The sequence below is a fragment of the Somniosus microcephalus genome, chromosome 2, assembly GCF_052327205.1.
Source record: "Somniosus microcephalus isolate GS21.2 chromosome 2, FLI_Smic_1.0, whole genome shotgun sequence".
In the NCBI taxonomy this organism is placed as follows: domain Eukaryota; kingdom Metazoa; phylum Chordata; class Chondrichthyes; order Squaliformes; family Somniosidae; genus Somniosus; species Somniosus microcephalus.
In genome coordinates this window covers 5,987,058-6,013,570 of record NC_140988.1, presented here as the reverse complement: position 1 = coordinate 6,013,570, position 26,513 = coordinate 5,987,058, and the positions used below count along the sequence as shown (strand labels likewise).

At 46.9% G+C, this 26,513-nt stretch overlaps 1 protein-coding gene across 2 annotated transcripts; it reads left to right on the top strand.

Annotated features, from left to right (window-relative positions):
• The first annotated feature begins 1,294 nt into the window (after positions 1–1,294).
• On the top strand, positions 1,295–26,199 carry LOC147122513 (G-rich sequence factor 1-like). Of its 2 annotated transcripts, XM_086006067.1 has the most exons (11): positions 1,295–1,586; positions 3,657–3,810; positions 4,673–4,828; positions 6,977–7,120; positions 9,245–9,383; positions 14,876–15,054; positions 16,308–16,355; positions 19,844–19,956; positions 21,509–21,644; positions 24,464–24,547; positions 25,868–26,199. In XM_086006067.1, the coding sequence occupies exons 1-11, from the start codon at positions 1,398–1,400 to the stop codon at positions 25,882–25,884; spliced, it is 1,359 nt and encodes a 452-aa protein (XP_085862193.1). In that variant the 5' UTR covers positions 1,295–1,397; the 3' UTR covers positions 25,885–26,199. The 2 variants fall into 2 exon arrangements, with proteins under 2 accessions (XP_085862193.1, XP_085862198.1); XM_086006072.1 differs by lacking the exon at positions 16,308–16,355.
• Positions 26,200–26,513: the final 314 nt, after the last annotated feature.

Below are 26,513 nucleotides of genomic sequence, written 5' to 3'. Positions count from 1 at the left end.
AGTGTGTCTCCCGAGCTCCGGGTGGCGGTGTCTCTGGAGGCCGGCGGGCTGCAGTGTGTCTCCCGAGCTCCGGGTGGCGCTGTGTGTGGAGGGCTGCAGTGTGGCTCTCGAGCTCCGGGTGGCGCTGTCTCTGGAGGCCGGCGGGCTGCAGTGTGTCTCCCGAGCTCCGGGTGGCGGGGTCTCTGGAGGCCGGCGCGCTGCAGTGTGTCTCCCGAGCTCCGGGTGGCGCTGTGTGTGGAGGGCTGCAGTGTGTCTCCCGAGCTCCAGGTGGCGCTATGTGTGGAGGGCTGCAGTGTGTCTCCCGAGCTCCGGGTGGCGCTGTCTCTGGAGGCCGGCGGGCTGCAGTGTGTCTCCCGAGCTCCGGGTGGCGCTGCGTGTGGAGGGCTGCAGTGTGTCTCCCGAGCTCCGGGTGGCGCTGTCTCTGGAGGCCGGCGGGCTGCAGTGTGTCTCCCGAGCTCCCGATGACGCTGTGTGTGGAGGGCTGCAGTGTGTCTCCCGAGCTCCAGGTGGCGCTGTGTCTGGAGGCCGGCGGGCTGCAGTGTGTCTCCCGAGCTCCTGGTGGCGCTGTCTCTGGAGGTCGGCTGCAGTGTGTCTCCCGAGCTCCGGGTGGCGCTGTATGTGGAGGCCGGTTGCAGTATGTCTCCCGGGCTCCCGGTGGCGCTGTCTCTGGAGGCCGGTTGCAGTGTGCCTCCCGAGCTCCGGGTTGCGCTGTCTCTGGAGGCCGGCTGGCTGCAGTGTGTCTCCCGAGCTCCTGGTGACGCTGTCTCGGGAGGCCGGCTGCAGTGTGTCTCCCGAGCTCCGGGTGGCGCTGTATGTGGAGGCCGGTTGCAATGTGTCTCCCGAGCTCCCAGTGGCGCTGCCTGTGGAAGCCGGCTGCAGTGTGTCTCCCGAGCTCCGGGTGGCGCTGCCTCTGGAGGCCGGCGGGCTGCAGTGTGTCTCCCGAGCTCCTGGTGGCGCTGTCTCTGGAGGCCGGTTGCAGTGTGTCTCCCGAGCTCCCGGTGGCGCTATGTGTGGAGGCCGGCGGGTTGCAGTGTGTGTCCCGGGTTCCCGGTGGCGCTGTGTCTGGAGGCCAGCTGCAGTGTGTCTCCCGAGCTCCTGGTGGCGCTGTGGTGGAGGCCGGTTGCAGTGTATCTCCCGAGCTCCGGGTGGCGCTGTCTCTGGAGGTCGGTTGCAGTGTGTTTCCCGAGCTCCCGGTGGCGCTATGTGTGGAGGCCGGCGGGTTGCAGTGTGTGTCCCGGGTTCCCCGTGGCGCTGTGTCTGGAGGCCAGCTGCAGTGTGTCTCCCGAGCTCCGGGTGGCGCTGTCTCTGGAGGCCGGCCGGGTGGGCAGTGCCGGGCGGTGCGAGGAGAAGCTGCTGCGGGCGGGTCGTGTTTTGCTCCGAGCTCTGACCTGGTCTCCATGGCCATCAGTTGCAGGCTCGGGGTTTTTCTCAATCTCCGAGCCCTGTCCCGGGGCCGCAGTTACTTGGTGGCAGCTCGCTTCAGGCCCGGCTTCCCCGCGGCGGCAGTAAGGGAGCCGCAGGCCCGGAGCGGGGCCTCGGGGTGGAGTGCGGGGAGGCCTGGGCTCCAGAGCCGCGGCCTGCATCAGGTGAGCAAAGCCCGAGACCCGAGCGCCAGAGAAACCCCCAGAAACACACTTTACAGCTTTTAAATATAAATACATGCAAATACTTATAAATTCACTTTAAATTCACAACTGCATTTTAAATTCATAGAAATACTTTTTAATATGTGTAAATATTTAAATATATGAATATACAAGTATATTATGTGCACACTTTATAAAATATATTCATTACCAATATATAATTAATTAATTATATGTATATGTACTATATACTGTAAGTATATTTTTTAATGTATAAGCCCTATATATATAATAACATGTAGGTATATTATTTGTGTATATATATACTGGTTATTTAGCCATTACAACTTGTATTTATCCAGCTCCTTAACGCAGTAAAACGTCCCAAGCTGCTGCACAGGAGCGATTATCAGACAAAATTTGACACCAATCACGTGATATTGGGGCAGGTGAAGGTCAAAGAGGTCGGTTCTAAGGAGCATCTTAAAGGAGGAGAGAGAGGTGGAGAGGTTTAGGGAGGGAATTCCAGAGCTCGGGGCCCAGGCAGCTGAAGGCACGGTCGCCAATGGTGGAGCGATGGAAACCGGGGATGCTCGAGGCCAGAATTGGAGGAGCGCAGAGATCTCTGAGGGTTGTGGGGCTGGAGGAGGTTACAGAGATAGGGAGGGGGCGAGGCCCCAGAGGGATTTGGACACAAGGATGAGAATTTTAAAATGGAGGCGTTTCCAAACCGGGAGCCAATGTAGACCAGCTCTATTCCTCCAATACCAGCTCACTGATCGCCTCCCGCTGCATCATCAGCCGATCTTCCGTACTAAGCCCTGCAATAATTAAAACAGTGCATCCGATTTGCCTAACATGGAATACACCGAATGCCAGATGAAGATCTACATCAAATTCCATACTGATGAAGCTAATTCACATGCAGTTTGATTGTTTTTAATCTTTTGTGTCATTCTTTGATCCAGAAATAAGCCCAACGTGTTCGACATCACCATGACTGCTTATAACTACCTCCACTTTATTGCCCACTTCCACCCCGACCTTACCTCCACTACCTACTCATACCTTCACCACCTCCAGACTGGATTTCTCCAGCACCCATCTGACCAGCCTCCTGACGTCCATCCTTCTTAATCTCCAAATCATGTGCATGCCTGCACCCTGCATTCTGTTCTGCATTAGAGTGCTGTTTGACCATCGTGTGGTCCTTGCTGATGGGCTCCCAGTTCCCCCAACAGATTGAATTTAAAATACTCCCCCACATCTACAAATCCCTCTGTAGTCTTGTTCCCCCTCACCTCCATCACCTTAACATGCCCGCCTAGCCTCTGACTCCCTTGTCATCGTCCTCCCCTTGGTATTTTTCCAAAGAGTACAATTTATTCCCTACTGAGCTGTCCATCATAAGCTCAGTTCTGTATTGCTTGCGTTAATTTGATGCGAGGTGTTAAAAACGAAATGAGAGGTGTGGTATTTGAGAAATGAATGAACTCGGACCTCAATCTTCAAGAGTGTCAGCAGGACTGAAAATATACCGTGGTTTAAAAATGGGCAAAGCTTTGATGAAATCTGGGACAGCTCACAGGTTGTTGGCTAACGGCCTGGCGTACTTCAGGTATTGTTACAGCGATGCACTGCAGCAACTCGCCAAGGCTTCTTCGGCAACACCTCCCAAACCCGTGACCTCTACCACCTCGAAGGACAAGGACAGCAGGCGCATGGGAACATCACCACCTCCAAGTTCCCCTTCAAGTCACAAACCATCCGGACTTAGAAATATATCGCCGATCCTTCATCGTCGCTGGGCCAAAATCCTGGAACTCCCTCCCTAACAGCACTGTGGGAGCACCTTCACCACACGGACTGCAGCGGTTCAAGAAGGCGGCTCACCACCACCTTCTCGAGGGCAACTAGGGATGGGCAATAAATGCTGGCCTTGCCAGCGACGCCCACATCCCAGGAACAAATAAAAAAAACTTGCCAGTTTGAGAAGCTCGGCTTTACTGTGTTGATCGGAGCCACTCAGTGTTTTAGTCCTTGTTCTTTTTTGTCTTTAATCTCCTGCAGGAGACATACCAACCTTTCCAAGCGGAGGAATATCCCCCACTTCCTGACTATGACCCAACTCCATTAGGAATGGAGGGCAATGTGGTGTTTGTTGTGAGGGCACGGGGTCTTCCGTGGTCCTGCTCAGCGGAAGATGTGTTGGAGTTTTTCTCGGGTAAGGTATTTTCTAAAATCTAGATGTGCTTTTTGGTTTACCTGTTTCCCCCTCGAGAGAGAGCGAGCTTGCACTGAGACAGCTGGTTTATGAAGAGACGTTTTTTTTGAATGTATTAAGCAGTGCGCTTCGTGCTACAGTGCTTTGCGGGGGAGTGTGTGAGCAGCACTGTGCTTGCTGGCCTACATTGACACCCAATCAGCCAGTTTTAACATTCTCATCCTCGTGCTCCACTCCCTCCATGGCCTGGCCCCTCCCTATCTCTGTAACTTCTCCAGCCCCACAACCCTCTGAGCGCTCTGCGCTCTTCCAGTTCTGGCTTTTTGCACATCCCCCCCATTTCCTTCGCTCCACCATTGGCGGCCGTGCCTTCAGCTGCCCGGGCCCTAAGCTCTGGAATTCCCTCCCTAAACCTCTCGCCTCCTTTAAGGTGCTGCTTAAAACGTCCTTCACCTGTCCTAATATCTCCTTATGTGGCGCGGTGTCAATTTTTGTTTGATAATCGCTCCTGTGAAGCGCCTTGGGACGTTTTACTACGTTAAAGGCGCTATATAAATACAAATAGTTGTCGGCAACTGGTCGGTGCCGGTGTTTATGCTCCACACGAGCCTCCGCCCACCCTACTTCATCTCACCCCATCAGCATAACCTAAAGAACAGCCCTGTTACTCCCAACCAGTCATTAATAATACGCACACATACATTGATATATGTGTGTGTGTATGTGTTGAATCCATTTTGCTTGAGGGGAAACTCGTTTGTGAAGGAGATGCACTGCCCCGTTCTCTGCTGGATCTGATGCAATGTCACTTGGAGTGGTCCGTGTTTATATTCACATTTGTCCTTTTTCCCCCCTGTATTAGATTGCGGCGTTGTGAGCGGTGTTAAAGGTGTCCACTTCCTGTGCACCAGAGCAGGCAAGCCAAGTGGAGAAGCAATTATTGAACTCCAGTCGGCAGAGGATGTTAAGAAAGCCCTGGAGAAGGACAGAAAGTACATGGGGCAACGTTACATTGAAGGTACATTGACGGTGAACTCCAGAATGCTGCACCTCCAGGGTCTCCTGTTTATGAAGCCTGTTCTTCTCCTACAGCACCGAAGGAGGCCATTCGGCCCATCGTGCCTGTGCCGGCTCTTTGAACGAGCTCTCCAATTAGTCCCACTCCCCCCTGCTCTTTCCCCACAGCCCTGCAAATCTCTCCTTTTTAAGTATTTATCCAATTCCCTTTTGAAAGTTACTATTGAACCTGCAGCGCGTTCCAGATCACAACTCGCTGTGTAAAAAATAATTCTCATCTCCCCTCTGTTAAATTACTGACTTAACATCAGTGATTTTAAATCATTACCCCGTCTCAGTACAAGAATGCTCGTATATGACCACTAATAGAATGATACCAGAACTGAGAGTTTACAACTGTCAGGAAAGGCTGAACAGGCCGGGACTCTTTTCTCTAGAAATGGAAGGCTGAGAGGCAGCCTGATCGAGGTCTTTCAAATTATGAAAGGGTTTGATAAGGTCGACATAGAGAAAATGTTTCCACTTCTGGAGGAGACCAGAACTAGGGGCCATCAATAGAAGATAGTCTCTAATAAATCCAATGGGGAATTCAGGAGAAACTTCTTTACCCAGAGAGTGGTGAGAATGTGGAACTCGCTGCCACAGGGAGTGGTTGAGGTGAATAGTATAGATACATTTAAGGGGAGGCTGGATAAACACATGAGGGAGAAAGGAATAGAAGGATAGGGTGATGGGGTGAGATGAAGAGGGGTGGGAGGAGGCTCGTGTGGAGCAGAAACACCGGCACGGACCAGGTGGGCCGAATGGCCTGTTTCTGGGCTGTACATTCGACGCGACAGGTTTCAGTTATAACGACAGCCCAATTCTCACATTGACGTGGCACCATCATCATCTGAAAAATGCTTCAGTCTAGCTCAGTCTCTAAGATGTTACAAAGTATATATTTTAATTCCCAAGTCTATTCAATCTCTGAGTGTCCCAGCCCAAAACCCCCAGAAATCTCCCAATAAACATTTCTGCCAGTGTCCTTGATACGTGGTCAGCACCAGAGATAGTGATTCCCAACTAGTGGAAGCTTATCACTTAAAGTATCAAAGAGCGTGTGACCCAAGACACCATCTTTAATAAAAGTAAGTATTTCAGAATCACTGAAAAGCTAATGTGGATGGAGAAGCACTGTGATGTGTTGCTTTAACACTTTACCACCTTAATTTTATTCCTCCTTTTTGGTACCCTCTTTGCGCTGGGAATTAAACTCTCTCACTTTGAGGCATAGCTAACCAGTGTTCTGGCTAATATTTTTGGGTGCGCGACCCCTTCAAATTATCACGCATGCGCGGTTTCTTTCTATTTAAAAGTCGGCGAGCGGCCTGCGCAGGTCCTCCCGACCACTGCATGGCCGCGCCGCCGCATAGCTTGACAGGAACATTGTAGCTAACTGCTGTATTTCAGTGGGGATTTCAGTTTTAAACCCCAAACATGTCACCGAATGACTGTGAGCAGGACGAAAGCACTGCACTGGTGATGACATTTATTCTGACCGTGGGGACTAACAACAGCCAGCCACTGATTTTCTTCCAAACTGTTGAGCTTTAGTGGCATTCGCAGGTTTTGTTGCGGTTAGGTCAGACTGTTGTCTGTATAGATTTCCATCGCCCCCACCATTGGCGGCCGTGCCTTCAGCCACCTGGGCCCCTCAGCTCCGAAATTCCCTCCCTAAACCTCTCCGCCTCTTTCCTCCTTTAAGACACTCCTTAAAACCGACCCCTTTTTGGTCACCTGCTCTAATATTGCCTTATGTGGCTCGGTGTAAAATTTTAGTTTAATAACGCTCCTGTGAAGCGCCTTGGGACGTTTTACTACATTGAAGGTGCTATATAAAGGCAAGTTGCTGTATAACACACTATAACTGGTAACAGCACAAGAGCCTTGTTTCCGTGCCCTCCTGAGTTCCCTATCTCGGCTGCGTGGCTGAACAGGCTCGTCTCTGTATTTCCCTATTTTCGGGACCACGTAGAGAAAACCAAACTGATAAAAAAGAGAGAAATGTTCAGAGGGAAATATTTTAAGATAACATTTTTTTTTTAAGAAGTGTAACTCATGCATGGAAAAAGTTAAATAACCAAACTTTTTCTCTCCATCACCCCAGTGTTTGAACTAGGCAGCAGTGACGTGGAGATCCTTCTGAAGCGTCTCCACGCTAGTGAAAAGGAACTGACTGATGGCAGCGTTGTGCGTCTGCGAGGGCTGCCGTTCAGCTGCACCACAGAGGAAATCAATCACTTCTTTGCCGGTTTGTTGACGTTTTCTACGCACTCTTGTCAGTTCTTGACGCAGCGTTCACTGTCTTCGTTCTTTAGGTTCAAAACCCCTTGTGGACATCCCCGTCATAGAATCTCACAGCACAGGAGGAGGCCATTCGGCCCGTCATGCCTGTGCCGGCTCTTTGAAAGAGCTCTCTCCGATTAGTCCTGCCCCCCCGCCCCCTGCTCTTTCACCACAGCCCTGCAAATATTTCCCCTTCAAGTATTTATCCAAATCCCTTTCAGTCACCACATTCCAGATCACAACAGCAGTCATCGGTTGATTTTGCTTTTGTGGTAGAATTATTCTTGACTGCTGCACCTTGGCCATTGCGAAGTGTTATGTTTCAAGATGTTATGGCCATTTTGCCCCCCCCCCCCCCCCCCACAGAAAATAGTTATTTTAATGTTTTTTTTTAAGTAAAAGTGTATATTCTCAAGTTTTTTTAATCAAGGGGCACCTCGCACCCATTGCGTTGGAAACCCCTTTCATCTCGTCTGTGAAGAGAGGGGGAGAGGGGTGAGGCTTTTGAACAGGGAGTGCGAGGGCAGATGAGCCTTGCCTAGCCGAGGGAGAGGAGAACGAAGGGAAGTTATTCTGTTTAAGTAAGATGGTTCACTGCGTTATCTGGGGGAGTGTAGCATTCTCGTTGCACGTTATTATGTGAAGCCGAGTTGTATTGATTAAAGTAAGCGAATCTGATCATAAATGCTGACCTATATTTTCTCATCTGGAGTGAATAAAGCTGCTGAACCATTCGTATCGATCCTCATCTCACCAAGTGCTCACTCGATGTGCCTTTGGAAAGATTGAAGGAAGGAATGAGCTATCGGGGTTAATGATGGTATTTTAAACTGTACATTTATTGTACCAAACAGAGGCATCCCGACTATCTTTCTGTTCTTCTAGCCCAATTAATGTCGTGCTTATCACGAGCTGGAGAACACTTTTCCAATTTTGGCATCTGGCATTGTCGTCAACTACAGGAAACTTTGGTTTATCCGGAGGTTAACTGTCCGGAATGTTCGATCCACCGGCAAAAATCAGGAGCGGATTCGTTAGTTTTTTTTTCTTTTCGTTGCTTTTTTTTCACCAGTCAGGCTCTGCAAGGTCTCGCTGAAGCTGTTGCTAAGCTACAGAGACGCTTGCAAGGTACGGCCGACTGTTTTAGAAGCTGTTGCTAAGCAACAGGGTTTGTTGCCAGATACGGAGCTCAAAAGCTCCGTAAGTTTCAACATTAGTGCTGGTTTGTCCGGCAGTTTTGATGGGACAGCAACAGCTCGGTCCCGTCGGTGCCGGATAGCACAAAGTTTCCTGTAGTCTCCAATCGTGCATATTATGGGTTGGGTATAGATTAAAGCACCCTCTCCTAGTCCCACAGTACATATCGGCTCAGTCTAAGAACAGGTCCTGTACTACGCCTGTGAGGACTTGCTACCCTCACGGACTCTTGGGAGTAGGGGCTTCAGAATCCAGTGCCAATTGAGTTGAATTATAGGCAGTTGTGTGTTGCGGGCTGTGTTCCCACGAGGAACTGGTTTGAGAGTCTCCAGATTCACTTCACTTGCAGTCAGCAGAACGAAGAGATCGTTGAACCCTCAGTCTGGGCAGGTTCCAGAGGCGACCGGAGGCTGTCGTAACCTTTTTGCGTCAGCCATTCAACAGTTTACACTTTGTGTCACTGTGCTGTCTATTAGTGATATTGAAGGGCATTTTCTTTTCTGAATATTCTGAGGGGGATTGACAGGGTAGATGCTGAGAGGTTGTTTCTCCTGGCTGGAGTGTCTAGAACTAGGGGGCATAATCTCAGGGTAAGGGGTCGGCCATTTAAGACCGAGATGAGGAGGAATTTCTTCACTCGGAGGGTTGTGAATCTTTGGAATTCTCTACCCCAGAGGGCTGTGGAGGCTCGGTCGTTGAGTATATTCAAGGCTGAGATCAATAGATTTTTGGACTCTAGGGGAAACAAGGGATATGGGGATCGGGCGGGAAAGTGGAGTTGAGGTTGAAGATCAGCCATGATCTTATTGAATGGCGGAGCAGGCTCGAGGGGCCGAATGGCCAACTCCTGCTCCTAATTCTTATGTTTTAATGTTCTTGTCGTTCACTGCAGGGCTGGAGATTGTAGAAGACGGTGTGACTATAACGAGGGATCACCGGGGCAGAAACACAGGGGACGCTTTTGTCCAGTTTGCAAGTCAGGAAATCGCAGAGCAGGCCCTGGCGAAAGACCGAGAAATGATTGGGTCCAGGTACGTATTTAATTAAATATGGAGCCGCATTTTAGATAGAATCTTTTCCTGTTAGGGCATTATAAAGCAGTTCACAACCAACAAATGACTCTTTGTTTTGAAGTAGCTGTTTTTGTAAAGAAAGACTTGCATTTCCACAACGCCTTTCACGACCTCAGGACGTCCCGAAGCGCTTTACAGCCAATGAAGTACTTTTGAAGTGTAGTCACTGTTGTAATGTGGGAAACGCAGCAACCAATTTCCACACAGCAAGCTCCCACAAACAGCAATGTGATAATGACCAGATAATCTGTTTTAGTGATGTTGATTGAGGGATAAACATTGGCCCCAGGACATCGAGGATAACCCCCCTGCTCTTCTTCAAAATAGTGCAATGGGATCTTTTACGCCACCTGAGAGGGCAAACGGGGCCTCGGTAGAACGCCTCATCCGAAAGACGGCACCTCCGACAGTGCAGCACTCCCTCAGCACTGCACTGCGAGTGTCAACTTAGAATTTGTGCTCAAGTCTCTGGAGTGGGCCTTGAACCCACAACCTTCTGACTCCGAGGAGAGGGTGCTGCCCACTGAGCCACGGCTGACATGTGGACAAACAGGGCAGCCGGTTTGCGAACTGCAAGATCCCACAGACAGCAAATGAATTGAGTGACCAGTTAATTAGAGGTTTGACGTGTGTCACTTCCTGACCTAAATTAGCGATGGGCAGAGGCTGTGTTGTCTCCCTGGGGAGGGGTGGCGAGGCAAAAAACCCAGTGTCTACTGGCAGTTAGCTAAGCAATTTTGATGGGAGCAGACCAGACCCCTCTACCTCTGTCGCCACCAGAGACACAAGCCTAGATGGACCTGAAATAGAAACAGAAAATTCTGGGAAACACCCAGCAGGTCAGGCAGCATCTGTGGCAAGAGAGAAACAGTTAAACGTTTCAGGTCGCTGAGCTATCATTAGAACTGGAAGATGTTGGCGAGCAAGGTAAAAGAGACAAAGGGAAATCTCCCAGAATATCTTCAAGGTGGGGAAATTCCTGGAAGAGAAGAAGCCGTGAATCAAACACCAAAGCAAACACAAAATACTGCGGATGCTGGAAATCTGACATCGAAAGAGAATTAGCAGGATCTGAAGTCGCTGTAGAAAATTGCATAATATGCATTTATCTTTTTTCATATGGGGAAATGAATGGCTCTTGTTATCTCCACCAATGGCCTGAGCAAAGTTTGAAAGTCATGGTTTGGGGAATTGTAGGCACATAAACGTCCTGTAACTCCTTGTCTCGATTCCTGGCGAGAGTGACGGCGAAATGCTGGTCAGTGAGCAGATAGCCCTCTTTTTAGCAATTCAGACAAAACAGTTTCAACTTTGCCGGGTTGTCTGGACTGTGTGGCTTTTCGCTGTCTTATCGGCATGAGTTGAACAGGTGCAAACGAAAGAATTGATAATTAAATTATGTCCTTTTACGTCCAAAGTGCTTCACAGCCAATGAGTTGCTTCTGAAGTGTGATCACTCTTGATGCGTAGACAAGCGCGGCAACCAATTTCGCACAGCGAGATTCCGCAGGGAGCCAAAGGCTGCACATGATTAATTCCACTGGTGAGGTTGATGCGGTAGTCACGCCCTCCTGTGATAAATCAAGAGTAAACCAGCTTCGAAGAAGCGCAGGGGACGTCTCCCTGGTGTCCTCAACCAACAGATGGCCTGGTCATTTATCACGCTGCTGTTTGTGGGAGCTTGCTGTGTGCAAATTGGCTGCCGTGTTTCCTACATTACAACAGTGACTACACTTCAAAAAAATTGGCTGTAAAACGCTTTGGGACATCCTGAGGTTGGGAAAGGTGCTACAGAAATGAAAGTTTTTCTTCATAGTGTAATTTTTGTACTGTTTCCAATACTGTTTTAAATAGGGTCAGTTATCTATGTACAACTATTGAGTAAACTGGTCCAGTGGGGTTCTCGTACATACATGCACTGAGTAAGATGGCCCTGTGAATGCTTGCAGTGCCAACCCAATGTGGAGGTTGTATATTGATGCTTTGGTGGATACCAGTGAGAATGAATTCACCGTACCTCAGGTACTTGGAACATGTGATAAAATATCTCAGAGCTTGGCTCAGTGGTAACGCTCTCACTGCTTGAGTCAGAAGGTTGTGGTTCAAACCCCACTTGAGCAGACAATCTAAGCTAACACTTCAGTGCAGTTACTGAGGGAGTGTTGTCACAGAATCACAGAATCACACAGTGCAGATAGAGGCCATTCCGGCCCATCGAGCCTGCACCGACACATATCCCACCCGATCCCCGTAACCCTTACACCAACACATATCCCACCCTATCCCCGTAACCCCACGTATTTAATCCCCCTAACACTACGGGTCAATTTATCATAGCCAATCATCCTAACCCGCACATCTTTGGACTGTGGGAGGAAACCGGAACACCCGGAGGAAACCCACGCAAACACGGGGAGAATGTGCAAACTCCACACAGACAGTCACCCGAGGCCGGGTTCGAACCCGGGTCCCTGGCGCTGAGAGGCAACAGTGCTAACCACTATGCCACCGTGCTGCCACGGTGTATTATTGCAGATCCTGTCTTTTGGATGAGATGTTATACCAGGGCTCTGTCAACCTGCACCGGTGGACGTAAAAGATCCCATGGCACTATTCTTAATTTTTTTTTTTTAATCGTTCACGGGATGTGGGCATCGCTGGCGAGGCTGGCATTTATTGCCCATCCCTAGTTGCCCCTTGAGAAGGTGGTGGTGAGCTGCCTTCTTGAACTGCTGCAGTCCGTGTGGTGAAGGTGCTCCCACAGTGCTGTTAGGGAGGGAGTTCCAGGATTTTGACTCGGTGACGATGAAGGAACGGCCGATATATTTCCAAGTCAGGATGGTGAGTGACTTCAGGGATGAGCAATGGGGTTCTACCGGTGTCCTAGTCGACATTTATCCCTGGAATAACAGATTAATTGGTCATCGTCGCATTGCTGTTTATGAGGCCCTGCTCTGTGAAGATTAGTTGCCACGGTTACATACATAACCAGCGTCTGCACTGCAAAAATGATTAATTAATTAGCTATGCAACACTTGGAGAAGTCTTGTGAAAGGTGCTATATAAATGCAATACTTTACTGTCTTTTTCTGATGAGTTGAAGATCTAAGTAGATAAGTGATGTGTTTACTGGTTGAGAGCATTAACCTGTTCCCCGGACAGGTTATTTCATTACGGCTGTCAGTATCGTGTGACAGAATAACGCTTCCCGGTTTTGATGCATAAAAACATATAAAGAATTTCCCAGTGCATGGTGTATAAGTGGCAGGGTACCGAGGCCTCCGGCCCAGAAAGTGCCAGGTTTAGTTCCATTTTTACACTGAGCTCGTTAATCTGAACATGTGGATGTGGAGTTAAGGAGAGGGATCAGGCTCTGCGATTCAGAGTCATAGAACAGTACAGCACAGAAGGGGGCCATTCGGCCCATCGAGTCTGCGCCGGCTCTTTCGAAGAGCAATCCAGTCAGTCCCACTCCCCCGCTCTTTCCCCAAATCCCTGCAATTTTTCCTCCTTCAAGTATTTATCCAATTCCCTTTTGAAGGCTACTATTGAATCTGTATTCACCGCCCTATCAGGCAGCGCATTCCAAATCCTCACCACTCGCTGTGTAAAAAAGATTTTTCCTCATGTCACCTCTGGTTCTTTTGCCAATCACCTTAAATCTGTGTCCTCTGGTTATCGACCCTTCAGCCATTGGAAACAGTTTTTCTTTATTTACTCTGTCTAAACCCTTCATGATTTTGAACACCTCGATCAAATCTCCTCTTAGTCTTCTCTGCTCCAAGGAGAACAACCCCAGCTTCTCCAGTCTATCCACGTAACTGTAATCCCTCATCCCTGGAACCATTCTAGTAAATCTCCTCTGCACCCTCTCCAAAGCCTTCCCGTCCTTCCTAAAGTGCGGGGCCCAGAATTGGACACAATCCTCCAGCTGGGGCCGAGTATGATTCGATAGCCTCTCTGATCGCTTGGTCACCCTCACAAGGTACAGATGGCCTCCAGCGTCTGCCGAGCTAGCAAGAGTCAGGAATCGGCAGCAAATTGGCAGGAGAGTTGGTCCCGAGCAGGACATGTCGAAGTTACAACACGGAAGCAGGCCAGTTGGCCCCACCAGTCCCTATCTGTGTTTGCCCTTACATTGCAAGCAAATAGTCCCGCCCGGTTCCCAAATCCCTTCAACCCATTTTCTTCACTATCTCACCAATCTACTCTTCAGCATAGTTTGTGCCTCAACCAACTTATCAGTAAAGGCTGAACAGGCTGGGCCTCTTCTCTAGGAAAGAGAAGGCTGAAGGGTGACCTGATAGAGGTCTCTTAGATTATGAAAGGGTTCGATAGGGTCGACGTAGAGAAGATGTTTCCACTTGTGGGGGAGACCAGAACTAGGGGCCATCAATATAAGATAGTCACTAATAAATCCAATAGGGAATTCAGGAGAAACTTCTTTACCCAGAGAGTGGTGAGAATGTGGAACTCGCTGCCACAGGGAGTGGTTGAGGCGAATAGTATAGATACATTTAAGGGGAAGCTGGATAAACACACGAGGGAGAAAGGAATAGAAGGATTTGCTGATAGGGTGAGATGAGGAGGGGTGGGAGGAGGCTGGTGTGGAGCAGAAACACCGGCACGGACCAGTTGGGCCGAATGGCCTGTTTCTGGGCTGTAGAACTGTATGTAATTCTGTGTAACCACTAACCCTGGAAGTTAATTCCACAGCTTCACGACTCTTTGTGTGAAAATGTTTCTCCTGCCCTCTGTTCTAAATCCCTCACATTTAATCTTGTATCTTTGGCCCCTCGTTCTTGACCTCTCAGCTACTGAAAACAGTCTGCTTCTACCTACCCTGTCCAATCCTTTCATAAATTGAAATACCTCTGTCATATCACCAAGTAATCTAGGTTGTTCTAACAACAAACAACCCGGTTTTTCAAGTCTTTTCTTTGTATTTCCTCATACCGGGCAGTATCCTCGTAAGCCTGCGCTGTACCCGCTCTAAAGCCTCGCTATCCATCCTACAGTGTGGAGCCCAATACCCCACACAGTGCTCTAACTGAGGTCTTATTAAGATTTTATGTAGTTTCATCGTTACCTCTTGGCTTTTATATTCTAATACCTCTTGAAATAAGACCTAGAATTTTATTAGATTTTTTTTTAACGGCCTTATCAATCTGAGGTGCTGCCTTTAATGTCCCGTGAACCTGTATCTCCAAATCCCTCCGATCTTGCACAGCGCGGAGCCTACTTCCATTCAGAGTATGTCGCAGAAGTGTCGAGGACAGGTAGCCCGAAGGTGGGGGTTAGTTTGCCAGTAAGGATGACATCAAACAAAAGTAACTGTACAACAAATAGCGGTGACTGATGATCATGTTACAAACAATGCTGACTGGTACATTTTATCACCATTTGATTCTGAACTATATCCATACTGTGTTTTTGTTTTTTTGGGTTAGGTACATTGAAATATTCCGGAGCACCAAGAACGATCTCCGTTTGTACATCCGCCCCTCAAAGAAGCTGCCTCGATGTCCCACCGCACAGGAAGTTGTAACTGATGTTGAAAGCTGTAATGTAGCGAACAGTAACAGTGATAACGGGGATATAGCAGAGAGAGAAGAAAGAGTTCAGAATGGTAAGGGATGTTAGCAATATTCCCTCGAATTTATTTTTTTGTGCGCGGTCCCTTTAAGGGGCTGCGCAGCCCATTCAAATTTTTGCGCATGCGCGGTTTCTTAATGGCACAAATAGAAGTAAATGGGTATGATGTAATTGCCATTACAGAGACATGGTTGCAGGGTAACCAAAGTTGGGAACTGAATGTTCCAGGGTACTCAACATTTAGGAAGGACAGACAGAAGGGAAAAGGAGGTGCCGTAACGCTGTTAATAAAGGGATGAGATCGGTACGGTAGAGATAAAAGATCTTGGCTTGGCAGATCGTGATGTAGAACTGGAATCAGTTTGGGTGGAGCTAAGAAACAGCAAAGGGTGGAAAACATTGGTGGGAGTTGTGTATAGGCCACCAAACAGTAGTGGTAATGTAGGGCACAGTATCAATCAAGAGATTAGAAGTGCATGTAACAAGGGCAATACGGTAATCATGGGGACTTTCATCTACATATTGACTGGGCAAATCAAATTACCACTAATGGTGTGGAGGACGAATTCTTGGAATGCATGCGAGATGGTTTCCTGGATCAGTATGTGGAGGAACCAACCAGGGAACAGGCTATTCTGGATCTGGTACTGTGTAATGAGAAAGGGCTAATCAATAATCTTGTGGTAAAGGGGCCTTTAGGGACAAGTGACCATAATATGATTGAATTTTACATTAAGTTTGAGAGTGATGTAGTCCAATCTGAAACTAAGGTCTTCAATCTAAACAGAGGAAACTACAAGGGTATGCGGGACAAGTTGGCCATGGTAGATTGGGAGACTGCACTAAAAGGTATGAAGGTGGACATACAATGGCTAACATTCAAGGAAATAATGCATAATTTGCAACAAACATATATTCCTCTGGGGCATAAAATCCCAAAAGGAAAAGTGATCCAACCATGGCTAACAAAAGAAATTAAAGCTAGTATTAAGTCAAAGGAGGAAGCTTATAAAGTTGCCAGAAAAAGCAGTCAGCCTGAGGATTGGGATCTTTTTAGAAATCAGCAAAGGGGGACCAAGAAATTGATAAAGAAAGGGAAAATGGAATATGAGCACAAACTAGCGAAAAATATAAAAATGGATTGTAAAAGCTTCTATAGGTATGTGAAAAGGAAAAGACTGGCGAAGGTAAATGTAGATCCTTTACAGTCAGAGCCGGGAGAATTTATAATGCGGAATGAGGAAATGGAAGAGAAATTAAATGAATACTTTGTTTCTGTCTTCACAGAGGAAGACACAAAAAACCTCCCAGAAATACGAGAAAACCAAGGGTGTGGTGAGAATGAGGAACTTAAAGAAATTATTATTAGTAAAAAATCAGTACTAGCAAAATTAATGGGACTAAAAGTCGATAAATCCCAAGGACCGGATGACCTATATCCTAGGGTTTTGAAAGAGGTGGCCATTGGGATAGTGGACGCATTGGTTGTCATCTTCTAAAATTTTATAGATTCTGGAACGGTTCCTGCAGATTGGAGGATAGCAAATGTAACCCCGCTATTTAAGAAAGGAGGGAGAGAGAAAACGGGGAACTACAGACCTGTTAGCCTCACATCAGTAGTTGGGAAAATGCTGGAATCTATTATAAAGGATGCAATAACTGGGCACTTAGAAACTAATAGTAAGATTGGGCAGAGTCAACATGGGTTTATGAAAGGGAAATCCTTTTTGACAAACCTATTGGAGTTCTTTGAGGATGTAACTAGTGGAGTAGACAAAGGGGAACCAGTAGATGTGGTGTATCTGGATTTTCAGAAGGCCTTCGATAAGAGGTTGGTGAATAAAATTAGGGCACATGGAATTGGGGGTAATATACTAGCATGGATTGAGAATTGGTTAACAGACAAAACAAAGAGTAGGGATAAACGGGTCTTTTTCAGGATGGCAGGCTGTGACTAGTGGGGTACCGCAAGGATCGGTGCTTGGGCCCCAGCTATTCACAATCTATATCAATGATTTGGATGAGGGGACTAAATGTAACATTTCCAAATTTGCTGATGATACAAAGCTAGGTGGCAGTGTCAGTTGTGAAAAGGATGTGAAGAGGCTTCAAGGGGATCTCAACAGGCTCAGTGAGTGGGCAAGAACATGGCAGATGGAATATAATGTGGATAAATGTGAAGTTAATCCACTTTGGTAGAAAAAACAAAGGCAGAGTATTTCCTAAATGGTGAAAGATTGGGAAATGCAGATGCTCAAAGGGACCTGGGTGTCCTTGTACATGAGTCACTGAAAGTGAATGTGCAGGTGCAGCAAGCCATTAGGAAGGAAAATGGTATGCTGGCCTTCATTACAAGAGGATTTGAGTACAGGAGTAAAGAAGTCTTACTCCAATTCTATCGGGCCTTGGTGAGACCACACCTGGAGTACTGTGTACAATTTTGGTCTCCTTATCTAAGGAAGGATATACTTGCTATAGAGGGAGTGCAACGAAGGTTCACGAGATTGATTCCTGGGATGGCGGGAATGTCATGAGAAGAGATTGAGTAAACTAGGCCTGTATTCTCTTGAATTTAGAAGAATGAGAGGGGATCCCATTGAAACATACAAAATTATTACAGGGCTTGATGGGGTGGATGCTGGGAGAATGTTTCCCTTGGCTGGGGAGTCTAGAACCAGGGGTCACAGCCTCAGGATAAAGGGTAGGCCATTCAGGACTGAGATGAGAAGAAATTTCTTCACACAGAGGGCGGTGAATCTTTGGAATTCTCTACCCCAGAGGGCTGTGGAGGCTCAGTCATTGGGTATATTCAAAACAGAAGTCGATAAATTTCTGACTAGTAAGGGCATCAAGGGATATGGCGATAGGGCCGGTGAATGGAGTCGAGGCAGATGATCAGCCATGATCTCATTGAATGGCGGAGCAGGCTCGAGGGGCCGAATGACTGACTCCTGCTCCGAGTTCTTATGTTCTTCCATTTAAAAGCCGGTGAGTGGCAATGTTCCCGCTAAATTTTCTTGGGGTGTGCGGCCCACTCAAATTACCCCACCTGCGCGTTTTTTTCCATGTTAGCGCCATTGAGCGGACTGCGCGGGACCTGCAGATCACAGCTCGGCTGCGCAGCTTAAAAGGAACATTGGTGGGCGGCCTGCGCGGGACCTCCAGACCGGCTTAGCGGGAAATGTTGGATGTTAGTAAACTAACTGGAAAAAATAAGATGCTATAGCGATTGGGTGCCAGTGATTGAATTAATGAGGTTCCAATAACCGCATCAACTGCAAAAGCAGAGCTCCTTGTCATCTGAACTGAGAGATTAGATTGCAGCCTTGAAGTGACTCGCTGGCGCCTGTTAATCTTAACATTTTAAACTTCAGCGAGAGGTCAATGTGAGACGCAGTGATGTTGTCTAATCGTGTTTTTATATGAAAAAAATCGAGAAAGTCGGTGCCCACATTCTATTACAAGTGTGTTTCATTTTTGTTAGAACATAAGAATTAGGAGCAGGAGTCGGCCGTACAGCCCCTCGAGCTTTAGGCAAGGGTATTAAGGGCCGCAGAACCAAGGCGAGTGGATGGGGTTAAGATACAGATCAGCCTTGATCTGATTGAATAACGGAACAGGCTCGAGGGGCTGAATGGCCTCCTCCTGTTCCTGTGTAACAGGCTCGAGGGCTGAATGGCCTCCTCCTGTTCCTGTGTAACAGGCTCGAGGGGCTGAATGGCCTCCTCCTGTTCCTGTGTAACAGGCTCGAGGGGCTGAATGGCCTCCTCCTCTTCCTATATAACAGGCTCGAGGGGCTGAATGGCCTCCTCCTCTTCCTATCTTGGTGCCATAATATCCCCAGGGTACAAATCCGGACTTGGTTTTGCTTTGCTGGTTTACTGAATAAACTGGGCCTGTGCAACAGTTCCGACATTTCTGCCATTTTCCATGAGTTTGGAATGTCTGAATTAGATTGTAATGCTGCGTGAAGACTTTCCCTGTCTTGGTGTTCCATCTTTATGACTTGCATAAGAAATAGGAGCAGGAGTCGGCCCTTCAAGCCTGCCGGATCCGCCATTCAATGAGATCACGCCTGATCTACCTCAACTCCACTTTCCCGCCCGATCCCTATATCCCTTTATTCCCCATGAGTCCAAAAATCTATCGATCTCAGCCTTGAATATACTCAACGACTGAGCCTCCACAGCCCTCTGGGGTAGAGAATTTCAAAGATTCACCACCCTCGGAGTGAAGAAATTTCTCTTCATCTCAGTCCTAAATGGCCGACCCCTTATTCTGAGACTGTGACCCCTGGTTCTAGACTCCCCAGCCAGGGGAAACATCCTCCCGGCATTAACCCTGTCAAGCCCTGTAAGAATTTTGTATGTTTCAATGAGATCACCTCTCATTCTGCTCAACTCTAGAGAATATAGGCCTAGTCTACTCAATCTCTCCTCATAGGACAATCCCCTCATCCCAGGAACCAGTCTGGTGAACCTTCGTTGCACTCCCTCTAAGGCAAGTATATCCTTCCTTAGGTAAGGAGACCAAAACTGTGCACAATACTCCAGGTGTGGTGTCACCAGGGCCCTATATAATTGCAGTAAGACATCTTTACTCTTATACTCCAAACCCTGTGTAATAAAAGCCAACATACCATTTGCTTTCCTAATTTCTTACATAATGCTTCTACTCATACCCCTGTTATGGCACATGTGACGTGATGGGTATTTTTGTATTGTGTAACCAGCTACATTTCTAAAATATTTGGCATTTTAATGTTAAGGTTCAATTAGTAATTTTTTTTTTAACAGAATTGTGATTTCTTTTTTTTAAAACAGTGCAGCTATCAAAAAATGATTTGGATTCTAATCACTGTGTTCAAAGATCTGAAGTGCATAATGTGCACATGAGGGGCCTCCCATTTCGTGTTAATGGACAGGATGTTGTGAAAGTAAGTGTTTATCTTCACCTAAAAAGAAATATCTTTCTGTAACACTTGCCCCATCACACGCTTCCAATTGGCTGTGAGCAATATATATATTCATGTGCATTGCTGCACCATGAAAACGTTTCTCGATTTAACTTGAGTGGTACAGTGCCCCACCACTCGCGCCGCCCCCGATTATCCCGAGCCGCTGCCTAGATCGCGTGGATGGCGCTAACAATTTGCCATTGCCGCAGGCGTCAATTTCCGAAGGCTCCGCTTAAACCGTATTAAGCGCGCCGGCTATTTCGGGCAGTCCCAAGAAGCTCGCACCTCGCGATCACCTGTCGTTCAGTACCTAACCCCACCCCCTGCCCAGTGGCCCCTCGAACACCTGCCACTCCCGCGAGCTTTTCTTGCCGGCTGCTGATCAGGACACCTGCCGGCCCTGATTGATTACACAGGCTTTCTGGGTTTTTTAACTTAACCCTTCGCGCCCCCCCCCCCCCACAAAACCAGGCACCCCTGGTGTCAGGCATTGCTGTAGCGCTAATGACATATGTGGGCATAATCGTACGTCACTTAAAATCAAAACAGCATAAAATGTGCACTGAAAAGCAAAGCAAGCCCCCAACCCGTTTCCCATCCTGTCGCCCTAGATAATGACCAGATAACCTGTATTTTAGTGACACGGGCAGAACTCCCCAGCTCTTCTTTGAGAGAGAGTGTCCATGGGATCTTTTACATCCACCTGAGAAGGCATCTCATCCGAAAGACAGCCCCTCCGACAGTGCGGCGCTCCCTCAGCACTGCACTGGGAGTGTCAGCCTGGATTTTGTGCTCAAGTCTCTGGAGTGGGACTTGAACCCACAACCTTCTGACTCAGAGGCGAGAGAGAGTGCTACCCACTGAGCCACAGCTGATTCCTGATTAAGATTGAGAAGTTGATGCATAGAGGACATTAAATTAATTCTCCGCATTAGGTGTTGCTTCCAACATAAATTCATTTTATTTTTATACAGACACTTTGAATGGTAATAGTGGAGGATTAATAAGGCAGCGTGTAATGCAGTGAAATAAATGGCAGAGGGTGAGATTGCATTCACTGTGAAGAGGCTGATGGCATAAAGCCCCCTGCAGGAGTAAGGAACTGCGGAGAGGGAGGCTGCGAAAGTGAAGTGTTCACTTTATGTACGATAGCAAAATACTGCAGATGCTGGAAATCCGAAATAACAACAGAAAATGCTGGAAAAACTCAGCAGGTCAGGCAACATCCGTGGAGAGAAATTAGAGTCAAGGTTTCGAGTCAAAAGAGGCACAGGAAATGAAATAGATTAAGAGACCAGGCTGGGAGAGAACAAAAGTGAAGAGACATTGAGGTATTCAAAACGAGATGAGATGGTGATAGGAATAGTGGAGACAAAAGACAGCTCTAGATTAGGTGTGAAATGCGCTGGTATCTGTTTTGTTTTGTTTTTAACGTGCGATAAACTGAAAGGCGTCTTCAGTTTTGTGTGGGACGCGTTATGTTAAAAAGCCTCTCGGGAGATGGTGCTGTGAAACCGTGTTTCCGTTCCAGTTCTTCCAGCCAGTGAGGCCAGTGCGGATTATTGTGGAGTATGGCCCTGATGGAAAAGCCACTGGAGAAGCAGACGTACACTTCGCGACCCACGCAGATGCCGTCGCTGCCATGACAAAAGATAAATCACACATGCGTAAGCACTTTACTCATTCCCGCAATTGCTTCAGGAATAAACCATTTTATTCGATGTGTATTCATTCGTAGCAGATCTCATGATACTGATATTAAATAAAATCCACAATATAGAATCTTACAGCACAGAAGGAGGCCATTCGGCCCATTGTCCCTGTGCCGGCTCCTTGAACGAGCTCTCCAATTAGTCGCACTCCCCCCCTGCTCTTTCCCCACAGCCCTGCAACTGTTTCCAAGTATTTATCCAATTCCCTTTTGAAAGTTACTATTGAATCTGCTTCCACCGCCCTTTCAGGCAGCGCGTTCCAGGTCACAACAACTCGCTGCGTAAAAACAATTCTCCTCATCTCCCCTCTGGTTCTTTGGCCAATTACCTTCAATCTGTGTCCTCTGGTTACCGACCCTCCTGCCACTGGAAACAGTTTCTCCTTATTTACTCCATCAAAACCCCATATAAATTTGAACACCTCTATTATTCTATTATTATATATCGACTATTAACCCACATGAATGAAATTACCATGCCGGAAAAGACCAGCTGGTCCATCGAGCCTGTCCTACACCCTGATGGCCAGAGCATCGCGACTAACACTTCCTTACCCAGCCCCTCCCTTCCCTGCAGCCGTGTAATCTCCTGGGAGAGGGGGAAAAAACAGAGCAAGACCCCAGGGCCAATAAGGGGAAAGATATTGTGGAAAATTCCTCTCTGACCTCCTCAGGCGATCACATGCACTCTGCCTTCTTGCAGTAATCGATTGCCCTCTTGATCAGACAACTGTGCTGACTATTTCTTTAGAACGAAGAACCTGAATTGATACAACACCTTATCATGTCATTCCAAAGTGCTTCACGTCCAATATAAGAAAGAAAGACTTGCATTTATATAGCACCTTTTATGACCACCAATTTAGGGCACACAGCAAGCTCCCACAAACAACAATGTGATAGTGACCAGATAAGCTACTTTTGAAGTCTAGTTACTGTTATATAAGAGCATAAAAATTAGGAGCAGGAGTCGGCCATTCAGCCCCTCGAGCCTACTCCGCCATTCAATAAGATCATGGCTGATCTTCGACCTCAACTCCACTTTCCCGCCTGATCCCCATATCCCTCGATTCCCTCAGAGTGCAAAAATCTATCGATCTCAGCCTTGAATATACTCAACCACTCGGCAAAGTATGACAAAAGCACGTTACTTCTAATTCAGATTTCTCTCTCTTCCTCAAGCCTCATTTTACAATAGGATTTTATCTCGGGTTCCTCTCACAAACTTCTTGTAAAAATATTTTCATTTTATATTGTAAAATTTTTTTTTTAAATCACCATTAGATTCAATTTCTTTTATTCTTGTGTATGTTTCTGCATACAATATGGTACCTCAGCTGTCTATCAAATAAATAGCGACTTGAAATTCAAACCATGGCCTCTTGGATAACACAACGAGAGACAGTGAATGGTGTCTCTTGACCTTGGTGCCTAGATCGCCATTAAAAGACAAAACTATGAACATAGGAAGAGGAGGCCATTCAACCCCTCGAGTCTGTTCTGCCATTCGTAGAGATCATGGCTGATCTGTATCCTGATTCCACCCACCAGCCTTGGCTCCATAACCTTTTACAGGAAACTTTCGATTAACCAGCCCCTAAATAACCGGAAATGTCGGTTAACCGGCAAAACTCAGGAGTAGGTTCAGGTAACTTTTATTACTTGCCTTGCTCCATGTGTTGCTGTGCAAGGGTGTGGCTGCAGCTGTTGCTAAGCTACAGAGACGCTTGCAACTTGTGGCCATTGTTCTGAAGCTAGCAACAGGGTTTGTTGCTTCTTTTACTATAGCGTTCGGTTATCCGGAATTTTTGATGAACCGGCACCACGTCGGTCCCGTCCGTGCCGGATAAAATAAAGTTTCCTGTATACCCTTGGCTATCAAAATTCGATCGATTGATCTCGGATTTAAAATGATTGAGCTAGCACCTACTGCCTTTTGTGGGAGATCTCTCCACACTTCTACCACCCTTTTGTGTGTGGAAGAGTTCCCAACTTCTCTCCTGAATGAACTGCCTCTGACTATGTTCCCTTGTCCCCTGAAGGGTTTTGATAAGATAAATAGACAAAAACATTAATTATTTTCTCTTTATTATTTTATAAATTTGGGGGAGCGGATTACACAAACTAGTATTCCCTGGAATTTAGAAGGTCAAGGGGTGTTTTGACCTAAGTTTTCAGGATATTAAGGGGAACAGATCAGGTAGATAGAGAGAAACTATTTCCGCTGGCTGGGAAGTCTAGGACTAGGGGGAATAGTCTAAACATTAGAGCCAGACCTTTCAGGAGTGAAGTTAGGAAACACTTCTACACACAAAGGGTGGTAGAAGTTTGGAACTCTCTTCCGCAAACAGCAAATGATGCTAGATCAATAGTTAATTTTAAATTAGAGATTGATAGCTTTTTGTTAACCAAAAGTATTAAGGGATATGGGGCAAAGGCAGGTAGATGGAGTCAGATCACAGATCAATCATGATCTCATTGAATGGCGGAACAGGCTCGAGGGGCTGAATGGCCTCCTCCTGTTCCTATAAACTGAAAAGAGTTTGATATTTTGTTTCCACTGATCTGGTTGTTTGGTTTTTTGGGAAATGGAATTATTTTTGAGAGTGATTGACAGCACTTCAGCGCTTTTCTCACTGGTTGTGGCGAAATTTGAGCCAGCTCTCACGCTTCATCTACTCTGGGCATGTCGAGCAGGGACCAGACGCCAAGCATTCAGCCACAGTGTTTGATTTGATACAACATGCTGTTAACGTTCAATTCTCTTCGATGCAGAACATCGCTACATAGAACTTTACCTGAACTCATCGTGCTCCGGGATTACTGCCGGACAGAATGACCAAGGAAGTCAAGAAAAGGGTAAGGGCTTCACTTATCTCCATTAGCCACCAAACCGCTGGTACAGAAGGAAATTGCAGGGACCCCGTCACCGAGTCAATCTGCATGAAGTTCAGGCAAATACTGCAATGTAGCATAGGGTCTGATCTTTATTTGTGAGAACATTTTCTGCTGTAAATTATCTTTGTTTAGTTTTAAATCCCCCCCCCGAACAATGTTCCCTGACCAAGATTGTGGGGGATCGATCCCAGAAACTCTTGGCCTTTGTTGCTGTTTAATGGTATACGAAAGTTGCTTGGGTTGACGTACTGTTATTCCCCTCCCACTATCTGGATGGTACCTTCAGACGACCGTTAACATCAGGAACTTAGAATAGGTGGAGCGTTAAGAGACAGATTTAATTAGTGCAGCATTGCATTAGTGAACCAATACGTTGGTACAGTGGAGCATGAAGACACTGCATCAGTCCAGCATTGTGTTAGTGCACCGTTGCATGAATACACTTACTATATTGGCACAGTGGAGCATTGAGGCACTGATGCAGCAGTGCATGGGTCCCTGAAAACTACTTTTCTCAAAACATATGTTTTTATTTACAGTAAGGAGGGGTGATGATCAACATTCCCTGTTTAAAAAAAAAAAAAAAAAAAAAAATTACGCAGTTTCTCCCATGTAAAAGCCAGTGAGCGGCCTGCACAGGACCTCCAGACCAGACGGGTTCGATAGGGTAGACATAGAGAAGATGTTTCCACTTATGGGGGAGACCAGAACTAGGGACCATAAATGTAAGATAGTCACTAATAAATCCAATAGGGAATTCAGGAGAAACTTCTTTACCCAGAGAGTGGTGAGAATGTGGAACTCGCTACCACAGGGAGTGGTTGAGGCAAATAGTATAGATGTATTTGAGGGGAAGCTGGATAAGCACATGAGGGGGAAAGGAATAGAAGGATATGCTGATGGGGTGAGATGGAGAGGTGGGAGGAGGCTGGTGTGGAGCAGAAACACCGGCACGGACCAGTTGGGCCGAATGGCCTGTTTCTGTGCTGTACATTCCATGTAACGGGCTGATTGAATATACAGGAACTTTATTCAAAGTCTGGGGCAGCAAGACTGGAAAATGCAGAAAAATTAGAAACTTTGAGATTGAAAAGGTTATTAAACCTACCGTTGTCTGACTTTAGGTCAGCATTGCTGTTTCAGGATTTGTTACTCGTCGTGTAACTTTGCAGTTTGGGTCAGAAACCCCCCCACCGTGAATCCTTGTCTTCAAATCGCTCGTTATATACCAGAACTTCTGCGTTAAATAGTTAATTAACTTACCAAATATTTTTGTTGCAGCTTCCGAAGGAAGTTAAAGCATCACTGCTTTCGGAACGACCCTTGCCTCGGAAATGAAACTGTCCGATTAAGCAGATTACCCAAACACTAGGCAAACTAATAAGAGAAAGTGGCACAAGAGCTCGGCGCTGCATCGAAACCTGACACAGCAATTGCGATGGACCCATTGACAGATGTATTGCATTGATATCATTATCATTGATGAGGGGGAATTGAGGTCTGGTTTTTTTGCTACCCTAATATAGCCTGTATTCTGAATTATGCATCTTGTAACACGTTTTAATGTTACATTACCTGATAAAAGAATAAATGCAGGTATTTTAACAAGTTTACATGCTTGGCAACATCTTGAGTGTGTGACTATTGTGTGATAGCAGCAATGTTAAAAAAAAATAATAATAATTAGGGTGAAATTGTTAATATCCAGTGTTCCCTTTAATTTTTTTTGATGCACGGCCCCTTTAATGGGCTGTGCGGCCCATTCAAATTCCTGCGCGTGCGTGGTTTTTCTATCTATTTAAAAGCTGTTGCGCTGGCTGCACAGGAGCTGCGCAGCTTGAAGGGAACATTGGCTATATCCATATTATATTGTGAACTAACACTTTTTAGTGTATTCGAGCATTAGTGGGACAGACTCGAGGGTGTA

Coding starts and splice junctions, on each gene's coding strand:
- LOC147122513 (XM_086006067.1), top strand. CDS start 1,398: ATGGCCATCAGTTGCAGGCTCGGGGTTTTTCTCAATCTCCGAGCCCTG. Junction 9,384..14,875: donor CGAGAAATGATTGGGTCCAG/GTACGTATTTAA, acceptor TTTTTGGGTTAG/GTACATTGAAATATTCCGGA. Junction 21,645..24,463: donor AAAAGATAAATCACACATGC/GTAAGCACTTTA, acceptor TCTTCGATGCAG/AACATCGCTACATAGAACTT.